Source organism: Ictalurus punctatus, chromosome 15 (assembly GCF_001660625.3).
Source record: "Ictalurus punctatus breed USDA103 chromosome 15, Coco_2.0, whole genome shotgun sequence".
Taxonomy (NCBI): domain Eukaryota; kingdom Metazoa; phylum Chordata; class Actinopteri; order Siluriformes; family Ictaluridae; genus Ictalurus; species Ictalurus punctatus.
Window position 1 is genome coordinate 26,467,727 of NC_030430.2, and position 14,069 is coordinate 26,481,795.

Genomic DNA, 14,069 nt, shown 5'->3' on the forward strand with positions numbered 1-14,069 from the left:
GTCAGAGAGAGGTGGAGGTAGACGCCCGTATCAAATTCAAGGCCTTGATGCTCACCTACAAGACCTTGTCTGGAACAGCGCCCCCTACCTCAACTCTCTCCTGAAGGCTTACGTTCCCTCTCGCAATCTGCGATCGATGAGCGACCGACGTTTAGTAGTTCCCACTCAGCGTGGCACAAGGTCCCTCTCAAGAACCTTCACACTAACTGTTCCTCAGTGCTGGAATGAACTAATGAACTTCCGACCTCAATCCGGACCGCAGAATCGCTCACCATCTTCAAAAAACAGCTAAAGATCCACCTCTTCCGTCAACACCTAACCAACCCATAAATAAATAATAATAATTTAAAAAAAAGGCACTTTCACCTCGACTCTGCGCACTTCGCTTCTTCTGGAGCTCAATTAAAGATCTTGTACAGTAGCACTACTCGTTCTGTTCTCCGCTTGATACATCGCTTTGCTTGTATTTTCTCATTTGTAAGTCGCTTTGGATAAAAGCCTCTGCTAAATGAATAAATGTAAAAGTAAACGTAAAAGGACAATAATTCAACACTACATTGACTTGATCAGTGTGAATGAAGCTACAGGACACGTTCCTCTACACTTCCACACCTGCTTTATACTCCAGCTGACCGGTCCTCCTCTGCAGGACTTTAACCCGGGTGTAAAGCTTCATTACATAAAGATATATTTTATATAATGTGTACGTTTATATAACTTCTTTTTCCTCTCATGTTCATATTAGCGTAAGTGATGTAATGTTCCGCTCTCAGTTTCCCGGCAGCACTGCACTCATCACGCACTATTCTTTCACTTGCTGTAAATACAGAGTTACAGCACTTTAGTGAATGGAGCAAATTTCATGCTGCAGTGTGTGTGTGTGTGTGTGTGTGTGTGTGTGTGTGTGTGTGTTCAGTGCCTCTGACACGTTCAAAATCGTAGCCATAAACACTGATGAGTTAGCGTTAGCATTAGCATGTTCACCTGATACAGCTAGTGACTGCGTGAGGTTTTATTAACATTCAGGTGTGGGAATGTTACACTCTAACACCTTAAACACCTCAACACCACCTTAAACACCACCTTAAACACCACCTTAAACACCACCTTAAACACCACCTTAAAGTCCACCTTAAACACCACCTTAACTCTTATGACAGTGACAGTGAATATTTGTACATGTTGTGATGTGTAAATCTGGTGCAGCAGAAGAGCTTGGTTTAGTTTTGTAATAGTTTCTATACAGCGCCTGTGTAATTGTGTGTAAATGTCTTCGCGTTCTAGACCATCACACACCATCACACACCATCACACACCGACGTTCACACACTGTGTTGTTGTCTGCGGGTTCAGTGTGAGAGTGTGAGCGAGTCTTAAACCTCATCACTGTGAAGTTCACCTCGGTCAGCAGAACACTTTCACACTTTCACACAAACTTCTAGATTATTCTTTACTGTAGCCTGCGCCTGCATTCTGAACACCACAACATTACAGCAACATTACAGCAACATTACAGCAACATTACAGCAACATTACATTAGTGGGGTGGGCAGAGGTGGGAACAGGTGGGCAGTGGGGTGGGCAGAGGTGGTTTATGAGACAAATAAAGGCTTCTTCTTCTTCTTCTGTGATGTTCATTATGAAAAAGAACCCTGAGTAATCTCTTCCTGAAGCCTCACTGATGTGAGTGACCGGAGGACGTTACAGTCGGTGTGATGTGCTGAATCAGCTTTACGCTCAGTGACTGCGCGTTATACACACACTGTTCTCCATCCGTCATCAGAGCTAACGCTAACTACACAACCACACAGAAACCCAGCTGCTCTATGATCATAGACACGACACAAAGAACACACAGAATCCCACAGCAAATATTAACAATACACACACACACACATACACACACACACACACACACACATATATATATAAAAACACTGTTGCTAGTCTGTTTAACGGGATATTTCTAAGATTTTCTAGAGAGAATATATGTAACTTATACCCCAGTGGAGATGTAGTAAACTCTGAGCATGGAACAGTATTTTAATTGTGATCAGGATTTAACCTCCAGGGTCAGGGGTTCGATTCCCACCGTGGTCCTGTGTGTGTGTGTGGAGTTTGCGTGTTCTCCCCGTGCTGCGGGGGTTTCCTCCGGGTACTCCAGTTTCCTCCCCCAGTCCAAACACACGCATGGTAGTCTGATTGGCGTGTCTAAAGTGTCCGTAGTGTATGAATGGGTGTGTGAGTGTTCACACTATCTGTTGTTACCCAGATGAGGACGGGTTCCTTCTGAGTCGGGTTCCTCTCAAGGTTTCTTCCTCTTAAAACATCTTAGGGAGTTTTTCCTCGCCACCGTCGCCACTCAGTGTCTTGCTCAGTTGGGATAAATTCACACCTTTAATATCTGTACACCGTGTTGATATTTCTGTAAAGCTGCTTTGAGACAATGTCTATTGTAAAAAGCGCTATACAAATATAACTCAATTGAGTGTGTATGTGATCGTGCCCTGTGATGGACTGGCCCCCTGTCCAGGGTGTACCCCGCCTCGTGCCCCATGCTCCCTGGGATAGACTCCAGGTTCCCCGTGACCCTGAGGAGGATAAGCGGTGTAGAAGATGGATGGATGGTGGTGCGTCTGATAAATAAGGAGCTGTTTAGAGTAGAATACATGCTTGAACTCCAACATATAATAAACTGGAATAAAAGATTAGGACGTTATGGTGATATTCAGATGTAAATAGTGTCTCAGGGATGAAACACAGCGAAGGCTTTGTGCAGAAGACGATCCTCGTCTCTTCTCGTCTCGTCCTTACGGTTCTGACAGGTCTGAACAAGCGCAGTTCAACGTGATCACACCTTCTGAGAGGACGAGGACGAGGTCTAACCCCCGGGAGAAAGTCTCCTTTAATAGCTTGGCGAAGATCTGCAGGATTTCCTGTGTTTCACGACCAGCACGACACGGCCCCAATATAACATAACCCTTAACCAGACACTGTGTGTGAAGATAAACCAGCCCGTGTGGAAGATCTGACCTCTTCATACTTCATCACCGTTCCTACATTCCAGGTGATTCCTGTGTGTGATTTACATTACTACTCCAGATGTTCACTCAACAGAATGTCTCTCTCTCTCTCACACACACACACACACACACACACGCACCATGTCTACGTCACTCGTGCATGAGGTTAGAGCTCAGAGTCGAGGTCGAAGTCCGTCTCATTATTGTGCACGGTGTAATCTGAACATCTCCACGCCGTGTCAGTGTTAAACTCCGGATTAAAGTTTCCGGAGTTCTCTCGGATCTCCCCGTGGGTTTTCTCTAAACATTCCCAAGTCACTGTGTTCACTTTCCCGCACTTCTGCTGTCAGCTTTACACCGAGCTGCGTTCTGTACTGTTTCCAACACACCCTCATTTCCTTCCCCTAATGACTCAGAAGTGTGTATCATCTACGTCACGTCACATCAGAGGAAACTCCCAGAAATGTTCAGCAGGAGCACCCTGTTTTTGTGTCCTCCTCCATCACTTCATATCTAATTAATGTAATAAATATGTGAGATATTTCACCTTAATCTATAACATCTATATAATCTCGATAATCTCGATAATCTCAATAATCTATATAATCTCTATAATCTCGATAATGTCTATAATCTCTATAATCTGGATAATCTCGATAATCTGGATAATCCCCCCTGAATAAATAATGTTTTAGATTTTTGGTATCTTTGTATACAGCTTTAGAAGGTTTATTTACATGAGAATCAAATGATTTCCGTTCCATCAGAATTCAGATAGAAGGAAGTTTCTATTCATGGAGTATTTCATTCTGCGTAGCTGTGCTACTGAATCAGATAAACCCCATAAACATCGGCCAAGGGTGCGTCATCGGTGTAGATGTGAAATCCAGCGTGTTTGTTGGACTTAACGAGAGAAGAACGAGAGAAGAACATCAGGTCTAAAACAGAACCCTGTACTTTTATACACTCCATTAACGCTAACAAACAAGTGGCGTTCTGTCCAGTAAGATCTCCACGAGATCTGGCAGTGCTAGCTCGGTGGTTGAGATGTTGGGTGACCGATCAGAAGGTCGTGAGTTCAAACCCCAGCACCACCAAGCTGCCACTGCTGGGCCCCTAACCCTCAGCCGCTCAGATATATATAACTGTGAGTCGCTCTGGAGAAGGACGTCTGCTGAACGCCACAAAATATAACTGTCTCCATCTGAAACATTACAATTACGAACCGCTTCATCCACCGTTTAACAAGCTGAGCTGAAGCTCGGAGCAGGTTTAAGATTCAATCTGAGATTAAGAAACGGCTGTGAAGTAATACTGAGACATGTCTGAGTTTTTGGCAACAGGAAACTGTTAACACACTACACGAGTACAGAGGAGGAACCAGTGTCTCTCTGACACACACACACACACACACACACTCACACACACGATCATAATGACACTGTGAAATCAATACTTCACAGCAAACCTGCCTTGTGTGTTTGTGTGTTGTGTAATGTTTACACCAACAGAAGTCAGTTGTTCTGTTCGGGTCGATCTTCTGGTCACGAACTCCGCTGTGTTACGGTGGAGTCTGAGACCGCAAACACTTCTGAAGTTTTCATTAGAAACGATCTGATCTGCAGTCAGAGAGAAAAGCAGAACCCTGGACATATTTACATGAATTTCAGAGTGTGTGTGTGTGTGTGTGTGTGTGTGTGTGTGTGTGTGTGTGTGTGTCTTCTCTCTCCAGCTGCCTCGGACTCCTCACACTTGATCAAATCCATCAGACTGTCGTCTGATCACACGCTTCAGTGGGCGAGATTAGACATGAGGAAAATCCGACCTTTTGTACAAACACGCTCGATCTCACGTTCGCTCACATTTAAATCGGGGAACAGAAACTGCAGAATCGAACCCCGATTTTATTTGTAGTTCTGATCAGTTTGAAGCAGACTGGAATGTGTTCTCAGACTGTACAGAGTTTAGAGCTTCCTGTACACTAATAATGTCATGGACTATGGGAGAAGGACTAGAACTACGTTTCCCATCAGCCACTGCACCGTCGCGTCTTATTAGCACAGGTGTGTGTGTGTGTGTGTGTGTGTGTGTGTGTGTGTGTGAAATCAATATCATGACTTTATATACTAGTTATACTATAGAACTGCTGTTGATTGTTCCATAGAGCTTATTATCATGAAATGATCATAAACAACACATTGTAACATACTGGTGCTGGAGGAAGGTGGGAGGAAACCAGAGAACTCGGAGAACTCCCACACTGACAGGAACCTGAACTCAGGATGGAACCTGAAGCTGTGAGAAGCCTGTGAGATACACACTGCACCATCCTCACTGCTTCTTCTTCTACTTCCCCTTCTTCTTATTATTATTATTATTCTTATTATTATCAGAAGAAGAACCAGAAGTTTAACTTCTAGATCATCTCCCTGAAGTCCACAATCACTTTACACTGAACCTGAACTCTTCTGAGTGTTGAACTCTTCTGCTGTGCAGACTGGGAGGCAGAAGTTCTACACTCAGAACAGGAAAAGTTCAGTGTGGAACTCTAAAGCGTTCTCTGTGTCTCTGATGGAACCTGCAGCAGAAAGGACTTCCAGCACCAGGAACCTGTACTCCCACTAGAACCCTCCAAGAACCCTTTCAGTGTGTGAATGATCAGGAAAAGGAGGAGATGTCGGAGTTGAGTGATGAGGAACTCACCGGCTCTCGCGCTGTTCTGGAAATATAATATGAGAATAAAGAAAGATCCGGCGCATGTGGCGAGGAGCACGCGCCCCGCTCTGGGCTTCACCATCATCACCATCTTCTTCATCATCGCAATCCTCGACTTCATCTTCTTCTTCATCACCATCATCATCACAGACCCGCAGATCCGGAGGCACACGGCGCGCGCGCACGGAGGCTCGGTTGGCGCGCGGAGTCTGCGGAATGCGCGCACGCGGTGTTTAAAGCGCTCGGACCCGCAGCACCGGAGACGGGACTTCCCATCAGGGCATCAGAGAACCGAGCTGCGACCCGACACCAACTCCCTGCCTCGATAAGACTCACCGAGTCACTGAGTCATTTCCGAGGTCGCGCGCGCGGAAATTCCACGGAACACTTTCACATGGGTTCTGTTATAACGGTGTCGCTCACTGTTCCTGTTCCTCTCTCTCTCTCTCTCTCTCTCTCCCACAACATGGAGGGCAGCGTACCAAAGTTTGAACAGTGACGTCACACCAACCCCGCCCCCACAGTTTGTTCGAATCGCGAACAAATCGATTCTGTTGGAAGTGAGTCGATTCATAACCACAAACGACTCAATATTTCATTTTCAGCACACGCACACACAAACACACATACACACACGCGCACACACACACACACACACACAAACACAGACAAACACACAAACACAGACAAACACACACACAGGGCTGGGGATTTAAAATGAATTATATATATAAATTTAAATAAATTCCCATTCAAGCAACAACAAAGAGACAAAAAGAGAGACAGATAGAGCAAGAACGTGAGAGAGAGACAGACAGAGAGAGAGACAGATAGAGTGAGAGAGAGACAGAGAGAGAGATTAAACATGTAAAAATGAGAAGATAACGTAGTCTCAGTTGAGTTTATTGTTAATTCCTCAGGAAGTAGATGTGTGTTTGTGTGATCACAGAGTCTGATGTTGTGTGATCACAGAGTCTGATGTTGTCTGATCACAGAGTCTGATGTTGTGTGATCACAGAGTCTGATGTTGTGTGATCTCGTGTTCGTCCTCGTCCTCCACATCACTGTAAGTTCAGCTGATCCTCAGGACTGCAGCACAGACGCGAGCAGAACATTTAATACCTCGCGCAATATGTTCGTTATATTTTCTATCTGACTCCTAAAGCGTTCATTTCATCTAAGAATTTAATCAAAGATCCAAGAACACACTCAGCTTTTATTTTATTACACGTGTTTATTTACCTTAACTCTTCTTATTATTATTATTACAGGAGTGGAACCTTTAAAGCTGTAGTATAATATAATAATAGAATTCTGATATAAAACTCTGTATTTTAAAAAGCAGACCAGTGTGAGATGAATAATTATTTTCCATCACAGAATCTTTAAAAACATTCCTGAGTAAATGCAGAGATACTGAGGAACAATAACTCACCACGCTGGAGTTTACTCTGGATTTATTCTGATTTTATTGGCGTTTAAAGTGAAGATTAAATAATCCGAATGACTCACTTCCAAAACTCGAAACCTCCCCGATATCACACACATCATCTTCACTCAGGACTGTTACTAAACCGCTCTCCTCTCCGAGCCGTAAACACACCTGACCTTCACTGAACTTTAATGACCTTCACTCAACGTTAATGACCTTCACTGACCTTTACTGACCTTCCCTGACCTTCAGGGTCCTCTGTGCAGTTCATGATGATTTTATGGTGAACACGTTGTCCTGGTGTGAATTAAAGTCTTGCTTTTAAGCTGAAATCTGAAGTCACTAAAACAATCATCTGATTTCTTTATTACCTAAAATTCTAAAACAATAAGATACTGATCTGAATCCGGACTAAATAAATCTAAAAATAAATAAATGTAAATACAGATCATTCTCTGTGAACATCATCACACAGTTTTAACACATTCATCTTAAACTTATTACACTCTGGAATAAAAAAAAATCATTCTTTCTCAGTTTGAAGCTCCGCTGCTCACATCGCCCGTCCTGAAATATCGCAAAACCAGCACAAGATCAGTTCTAGCAGCAGAGACACTGGGAGACGGTCTGAGACACTCGGAGACACAGGGAGACACTCGGAGACACACGGAGACGCTGGGAGACACTCGGAGACACACGGAGACGCTGGGAGACACACGGAGACGCTCTGAGACGTTCGGAGACGCTCTGAGACATTCGAACACGTTCAGAGACACTCTGAGACGTTTGGAGACGCTGGGAGACACTCGGACACGCTCTGAGACACTCGGACACGCTCTGAAACATCCGGAGACGCTGGGAGACGTCTGGAGAAAAGTGAAACCCGGTGTTGATTTACACACATTCCTCACCGTTCCTTCCGGAAGAGCTGAATAAATACGAGTGAAATGGAGACGTGAACCCTGGAGCAGTCTCTTCAACTCCGGCAGAGAATTTTGTATATAGTCATGTGAAAAAATAAGTACACCCCATGGAAATTGTTGTTTTTTGACATATTTGGACAAACAAACATTTGAAAACTGTTTCCGGAGACTCTGACTCTCGCACTCACTTCTTATTTTTGCAGCGAAACCCAGCAGCGTTCATTGTGTTTTTTATTTGAAGAGTGTCTCTTACGTAATACGCCGCTTTCTTTACTGATATTTTTCTGTAATATTTTAATTTTGTGCTGAAAAACTAATGTTTGTAAACTGTTCCTGTATCGACTCTATAACGTAGAAGTCATCAAATAAAAATCTATAACAAAGTTTGTACTAAAACTAAATAGGGTGCCTAAGACTCTTGCCCAGTACTGTGCGCGCACACACACACACACACACACACACACACACACACGAAACTCTAACTGAGATCACTGACCTAAATTCCCAGTCGGATTAAGTTTAGAACATAAACAGTGTGAATACTACAGCCAAACCCAGAAATACAGCTGAGGGGTGCCAATACTTTTACCCTCATCAAGAAATCCAGATTCTATGACATGCAAATTGAAATGCTTGCTCCACTTCACACTCCGCCCCCTTCCCCCTGTGAACCAGTGTTACACGGACTATATTAACATATATTTGCGTATTAGCACCTGATTGGTTCAGTTTTTGTGATGATGTAATAACACTGCAGCAGCAACGTTCTCACTCAAAACGGTTTAAAACCCGATCCGCGAGGCAGAGAACCGGTCCGAACCGGACTTCGGGGAGCTTCTTTTTATTGTCGCAGCTGAAAATGCTTGATTTTGCTGCGTCTCGTGATCGACGCACGGGAACGGAAGAGGGCTTTAGCTGAATGCGTGTTGTGATGAGGTCACATGACGCGTCTCAGCCCAAATCTGCGAAAATTGTGGATCTCCACCGAAGCTTTAATGGACGACCGAAACCTTTGAAAAACTGAATTCTTTAAGAATCTGGTGCATTTTACTACAGAGAGATGATTATGAATTGCCCAAATCAGGAAATAAACTCCTTAACAAACAAACAAACAAACAAACAAATCACAGCACTGCATCAGTGACTTTCTCTGGATTCTGGATTCTTCCTGCACACATCGTCTCACCTCCACTCTGTACCTCACTTTCCTCATCTACACAGAACAGAATAAAGCGATCATGAACACGCAGCACTGTGACCGGGTGTGAAGAGGAACCACTTTATTTATCAAACAATAAAAAAAACACACAGAATTCTGGAAAAAAAACAAAACAAACAGTTTTAGACTTTTTAAACTTTTTTCTTACTATAAATATTTCAGTTCTTAAAGCAGCTCAATGTTTTCATCCTCCAACACCATTCATGTGCACTCTAACTCCAGTAGAAATCTGTTTAAAGAAAACCTCGCGCGCACGCACTCACACACGCACTCACGCACGCACTCACGCGCACTCACGCACGCACGCACTCACTCACGCACGCACGCACGCACTCACGCACGCACGCTCTCACGCACGCTCTCACGCACGCTCTCACGCACGCTCGCACGCACGCGCACTCACGCACTCTCTCACGCACGCACGCACTCTCTCACGCACGCACGCACTCTCTCACGCACGCACGCACTCGCGCACTCACGCGCACTCACGCACGCACTCACTCACGCACGCACGCACTCACGCGCACTCACGCACTCTCTCACGCACGCACGCACTCTCTCACGCACGCACGCACTCTCTCACGCACGCACGCACTCGCGCACTCACGCGCGCACTCACGCGCACACGCACGCACGCACGCACTCACGCACGCACTCACGCACGCACGCACGCACTCACGCACGCACGCACTCACGCACGCACTCACGCACGCACTCCGATTGCGTTATCTCTGGCTGTTCTCTGCACTCGTGGCCTCTCGGTACTGTTGTGTCCATGACTGAGGTTCCTGATCATGTAGCTGTGTGTAAAATAAATAAACACACACACACACACACACACACACACACACACACACACACACACACACACAGTAACGCTTTTACACATTACACACATCAACAAAGATAAGTGCAAAAGTTTTCACACCCTCTGGTTTGCTGTAGGGGGGAAAATATATGCCTCTTTTTTTTTTTACACTTTAAATGAAAAAATATATATATAATTTTATTATTATTATTATTATTATTATTATTAGTATTATTATTATTAATAATAATAATAATAATAATAATAATAATATTAATAATAATAATAATTTTCTGATTAAAACTCAGCTGCAGTTTAAATATTACAGTGACTCTTACAGCTGTTCTAGGTATTAATGCTGGGCGATACGATATAATATCAATATCACGATAAATTATTCCTCCATACTCCGGTATGAGAAGCATTACTATCAGGATTATTTCTATTACACTATTACACGCTCTGTCTAGAAGCAGATCATCACTTGTTAAAATTCGTACAGAACTTTTCCCTGGTTTAAAGATTTTAAACGTTCAAACATATTTTAAAAACATTCATTTTTACCAGAAGCTCCACTGCTCAGAGCGCCGCTCATGTCCTAGCAGTTTGTCAGAAAAACTTTATCACGATACAGAAATATATCGCAGCAGTTAGTTATGTCACATCAATAAGCCATAACTAACCTGCTCAAAAGTTTACACCCCTTTTATCTTGCTCTAGTTAATTTATTTAAATGTTTATTAATGTGTTTAGGGAATAAATCTCGTCACCACGTGTTCACTTTAAACTCAAATCTCAGTGTTCAGAGCGAGTGTTTACAACAAAGACACGAGCACAGGGTGGATGAGGAATAAATATAATCTACGTGTTTATTACACTATTTAAAATACATTTCTGAGTGTTTTTGTTCCTCGTGATGAAGAAACTGCTGTAAAAACATCACATATTAAACTGGGGGGTACAAACTTTCACTGAGCTGTAAATATTCTCTAGAGCCAATGACGGACACTATCTACAGTAGATTTGAGTTTTTAGAAGGTTTGGGCTCAGGGTTAGTACAGAACCGTAACTAGATAACCTGTTAACCAGATAAACAGAACCAGTTAACTAGTTAAGCTCGACCCGTCCAGAGAGAAACTCACCTCCGCAATAAACTGAAGCATCTTCAGCTTGGACACTTCGCTCTCGGCCCTCTGTCCCCACCGAAACTCGTACTCCAGAGGCTCAGTGTGAGGAATACGAACATACTCCAGATACCTACACACACACACACACACACACACACACACACACACACACACACACACACACAGGCTTTTATCTATCTGACAGAACATCTGTAAAACAATCATCTGACCCAAAATCAGACAGTGAGTTCTGGACTGTGATTGGTCAGGAGGCGGTGATTAATTCTCTAGAACAGCGGCTCTGACAGTAGCGCAGGTTTATATTAATGCGCTCGTTCTAATACGTTATCGTTTCTATAGTAACGGCTCACTCACAGGGACGTGTACAGCGCACGCTCCACGTAAACGGATTTAAAACATGACATGTTCTTTAGTAAATAAATAATTGTAATTGGTAATTTGCTGAGGAATAAGACACTTGGGGTTGGTAACAATAGCTCCGCCCCTTCCTGTGATTGGTCAGGACTGGAGAAGGCTGATTTAGAGATATAAGTGAAGGTGTATGGAGTTGTGTAGCGGCTCTGGTTATGACTCTTTGTTGAACCGAGCCTCGTCACGACTCCGTGTGCTGCTGTACGGTGTGATATAAACCAGATGTCCATGGTCTGAGGAACACCAGCTCTGAACACACCACCTACTGCTGGGCTCGAACCCCCAACCTTCAGGCTTCATCACTGACACTGCGCTAACCCACTGCGCTAACCCACGTCTCACTTGCAGGTGTGAGAGGGAGCTGCAGTGGACCCAGGGGGAGGAGTCAGGAGCAGATGTTAAAGGTGTGACGGGAGAGGAACTCGGTCAGATAGAACACGTTCTCCAGGACCAGACTGGAACACTTAAATGATGGGATAAAACCTCAGATTTCTCAGTGTTCTGTTTGTTCCAGCATTACAGCAGCAGCAGGTTAAACAGAAACCTGTGATTATGAGTGAAACTGTCCTACATCATCCTGCCTTTATTCAGCATCGGACGTGTAGATCAGTAACGTTTACACTGTAAACATCAACACTGTAAACATGTAAACATCAATGCTGTAAACATGTAAACATCTACGCTGTAAACATGTACGCTGTAAACATCTACACACTACACTGTAAACATGTAAACATCTATGCTGTAAACATCTACACTGTAAACATGTAAACATCTACGCTGTAAACGTCTACACTGTAAACATCAACACTGTAAAAATGTAAACATCTACGCTGTAAACATGTAAACATCTATGCTGTAAACATGTAAACATCTATGCTGTAAACATGTAAACATCTACGCTGTAAACATGTAAACATCTACGCTGTAAACATCTACACTGTAAACATGTAAGCATCTACACTGTAAACATCTACACTGTAAACATGTAAACATCTACACTGTAAACATCTACACTGTAAACATCCACACCACACTGTAAACATGTAAACATCTACACTGTAAACATGTAAACATCTACGCTGTAAACATCTACACTGTAAACATGTAAACATCTACGCTGTAAACGTCTACGCTGTAAACATGTAAAAGTCTACGCTGTAAACATGTAAACATCTACGCACATCTACGCTGTAAACATGTACGCTGTAAACATGTAAACATCTATGCTGTAAACATGTAAACATCTGCACTGTAAACATCTACACTGTAAACATGTAAATGTCTACACTATAAACATGTAAACATCTACACTGTAAACATGTACGCTGTAAACATGTAAACATCTATGCTGTAAACATGTAAACATCTGCACTGTAAACATCTACACTGTAAACATGTAAATGTCTACACTATAAACATGTAAACATCTACACTGTAAACATCTACACTGTAAATGTCTACAGTGTAAATGTCTACACTGTAAACATGTAAACATCTACGCTGTAAACATGTAAACATCTACGCTGTAAACATCTACACTGTAAACATCTACACAGCAAACATGTAAACATCTACACTGTAAACATCTACACTGTAAACATGCACACCACACTGTAAACATGTAAACATCTACACTGTAAACATGTAAACATCTACGCTGTAAACATCTACACTGTAAACATGTAAACATCTACGCTGTAAACATCTACGCTGTAAACGTCTACGCTGTAAACGTCTACGCTGTAAACATGTAAAAGTCTACACTGTAAACATGTAAACATGTACGCTGTAAACATGTACGCTGTAAACATGTAAACATCTATGCTGTAAACATCTACACTGTAAACATGTAAACATCTACGCTGTAAACATCTACACTGTAAACATGTAAACATCTACGCTGTAAACATCTACACTGTGAACATGTAAACATCTACACTGTAAACATCAACACTGTAAATATGTAAATATCTACACTGTAAACATGTAAACATCTATACATCAACATTGTAAACATCTACACTGTAAACATCTACACTCTGCACTGTAAACTCTAATCTATAAAATGGTGATTAGTGGAAAGTGAACAGCTTGAGTGCAGTGATTCAACTCTGAATCGACTCTGAACCGACTCACTGCAGTAAGTGAATCAAACAGGCAGTGTATGAATGTAGATTTGTTTGAGAGCTGAAGCACAGAGCTGTAGCGCTGCAGAAACGCTGTGTTCTAGAAACTCGTTTATGACACTTTTGATCTCATGTAGAATCAGGAAATGAATCATTTCAAACTTGATAATTTTCTACTGCATTTCTGAATAAAAGTCTGTGAATATAGATCAGCGATCATGTTACTCTCTAATCCTAAAACTAGGATCATAAAATGAATGA

At 42.8% G+C, this 14,069-nt stretch overlaps 2 protein-coding genes across 4 annotated transcripts in view; both read right to left on the reverse strand.

The window, feature by feature from the left end:
• The window catches only part of si:ch211-236h17.3 (carbohydrate sulfotransferase 11), a 12,353-nt gene extending 6,143 nt beyond the window's left edge, over positions 1–6,210 (reverse strand). Inside the window, exon 1 of the mRNA XM_017487957.3 lies at positions 5,727–6,210. Coding sequence (XP_017343446.1) covers positions 5,727–5,883 — 157 coding nt within the window. The 5' untranslated portion in view covers positions 5,884–6,210. The remainder of the gene's footprint in view (positions 1–5,726) is intronic.
• Positions 1–14,069, reverse strand: part of ndnl2 (necdin-like 2) — a 104,519-nt gene that overhangs the window by 85,049 nt on the left and 5,401 nt on the right. For 2 of the 3 annotated variants that reach the window (XR_008398027.1, XR_008398026.1), the window contains exons 9-11: positions 11,263–11,377; positions 10,005–10,112; positions 9,509–9,706 (exon numbers count right to left, since the gene is read on the reverse strand). Coding sequence is in view for 1 of the 3 variants with exons in the window: in XM_053686421.1 (XP_053542396.1) it covers positions 10,038–10,112; positions 11,263–11,377 (190 nt within the window). In the remaining 2 variants the exon portion in view is untranslated. Of the gene's footprint in view, positions 1–9,356; positions 9,707–10,004; positions 10,113–11,262; positions 11,378–14,069 lie in introns of those variants that run through there. The other variant, XM_053686421.1, reaches the window with a different exon arrangement.